General features: G+C 43.6%; 1 protein-coding gene across 1 annotated transcript; it reads right to left on the bottom strand.

The window, feature by feature from the left end:
* On the bottom strand, positions 1–777 carry LOC138017777 (uncharacterized). Its single transcript, XM_068864759.1, has one exon. The coding sequence runs from the start codon at positions 775–777 to the stop codon at positions 1–3; it is 777 nt and encodes a 258-aa protein (XP_068720860.1).
* Between the last annotated feature and the right edge of the window lie 245 nt (positions 778–1,022).

The following is a 1,022-nucleotide window of genomic DNA, read 5'->3' as shown; positions in this document are numbered from 1 at the left end:
CTAGCTTGATACATTTTTGGTTTGACAAACTGCGGCAAAATGCCCTATTTTATGGCACTTCTGACACTCCGCGTTTCTCGCTGGGCCACATCTATCATGACTGAAATGACCTTCTCTGTCACACCGGTAACACCTGCCTTTCCCTCCACGACTCTTGTATTGGTCAGCGGTTTCCTTATGATAGATGCGATTTACTTGTTGTTCCTCGCCACACATCGCTTTCAACTGAATATCTACGGCCTCAAATGAACGAGCAATTTCTTGGAGTTTCGCTAGTGTTAAATCGGTTCCCTTTATCAACAGTTTTCGCCGTAATTCTGACGATCGAGACTTATCAATGACTTGATCACGAATCGGCTCATCAGCATTTTCCCAATTGCAGTCTTCTGCTTGCTTTCGTAATCGAGTAATAAACTGATCCACCGTTTCTCCTTCTTCTTGTTTGAGGCTTCGGAAAATGTGCCTTTCGTAGGGCTCATTTAATTGCGTGCTGAAATGGGCGTCAAGAGTTCGCAATGCTATCTGATATTCGTCAGCGCGATCATTTTCTCCTTCTGCCGCTCCTAGATCTTGCAAGGTTTCGAACAATTCCTGTACTTCGATTCCGGCAGAATGTAAAAGCAAACCTTTTTTTTGGTTACTGTTTGTAATTCCTTTTGCGAGGATATAATACTCGTACGCTTTTTTCCATTTTTTCCAACGAGGCGCTACCAATGTAATAGCACCTTTGCAATCGAAGGGCAAAAGTCCTCCAAACTCGTAACTTGGTGTCGCCATTCCGTTCTCACACTAAGGACAATCCTGTTCTCGTCGCCAATGTTGTATTCTGTGCTTAACGAGAACTCACAACCGCATTTAAGACTCCTTTAAGCTCAAGACCTTCCTAATAACATTCTCCCGCTCTCCTAATATCCCGTATGTCCATCACGTGACCTACACTACAGTAGTGTAAGAACCTTTGGTAACATAATGCGTCTAAGGCTTGTTTGTCTCAAATGTCGGGTTCACAGAGGTTATTGTGG

This window comes from Montipora capricornis, chromosome 9, assembly GCF_036669925.1.
Source record: "Montipora capricornis isolate CH-2021 chromosome 9, ASM3666992v2, whole genome shotgun sequence".
Classification (NCBI taxonomy): Eukaryota; Metazoa; Cnidaria; class Anthozoa; order Scleractinia; family Acroporidae; genus Montipora; species Montipora capricornis.
This window is presented reverse-complemented; position numbering and strand designations above follow the sequence as displayed.

Excerpts from the sequence above, each read along its gene's own strand:
- LOC138017777 (XM_068864759.1), bottom strand. The coding sequence starts at position 777 with ATGGCGACACCAAGTTACGAGTTTGGAGGACTTTTGCCCTTCGATTGC.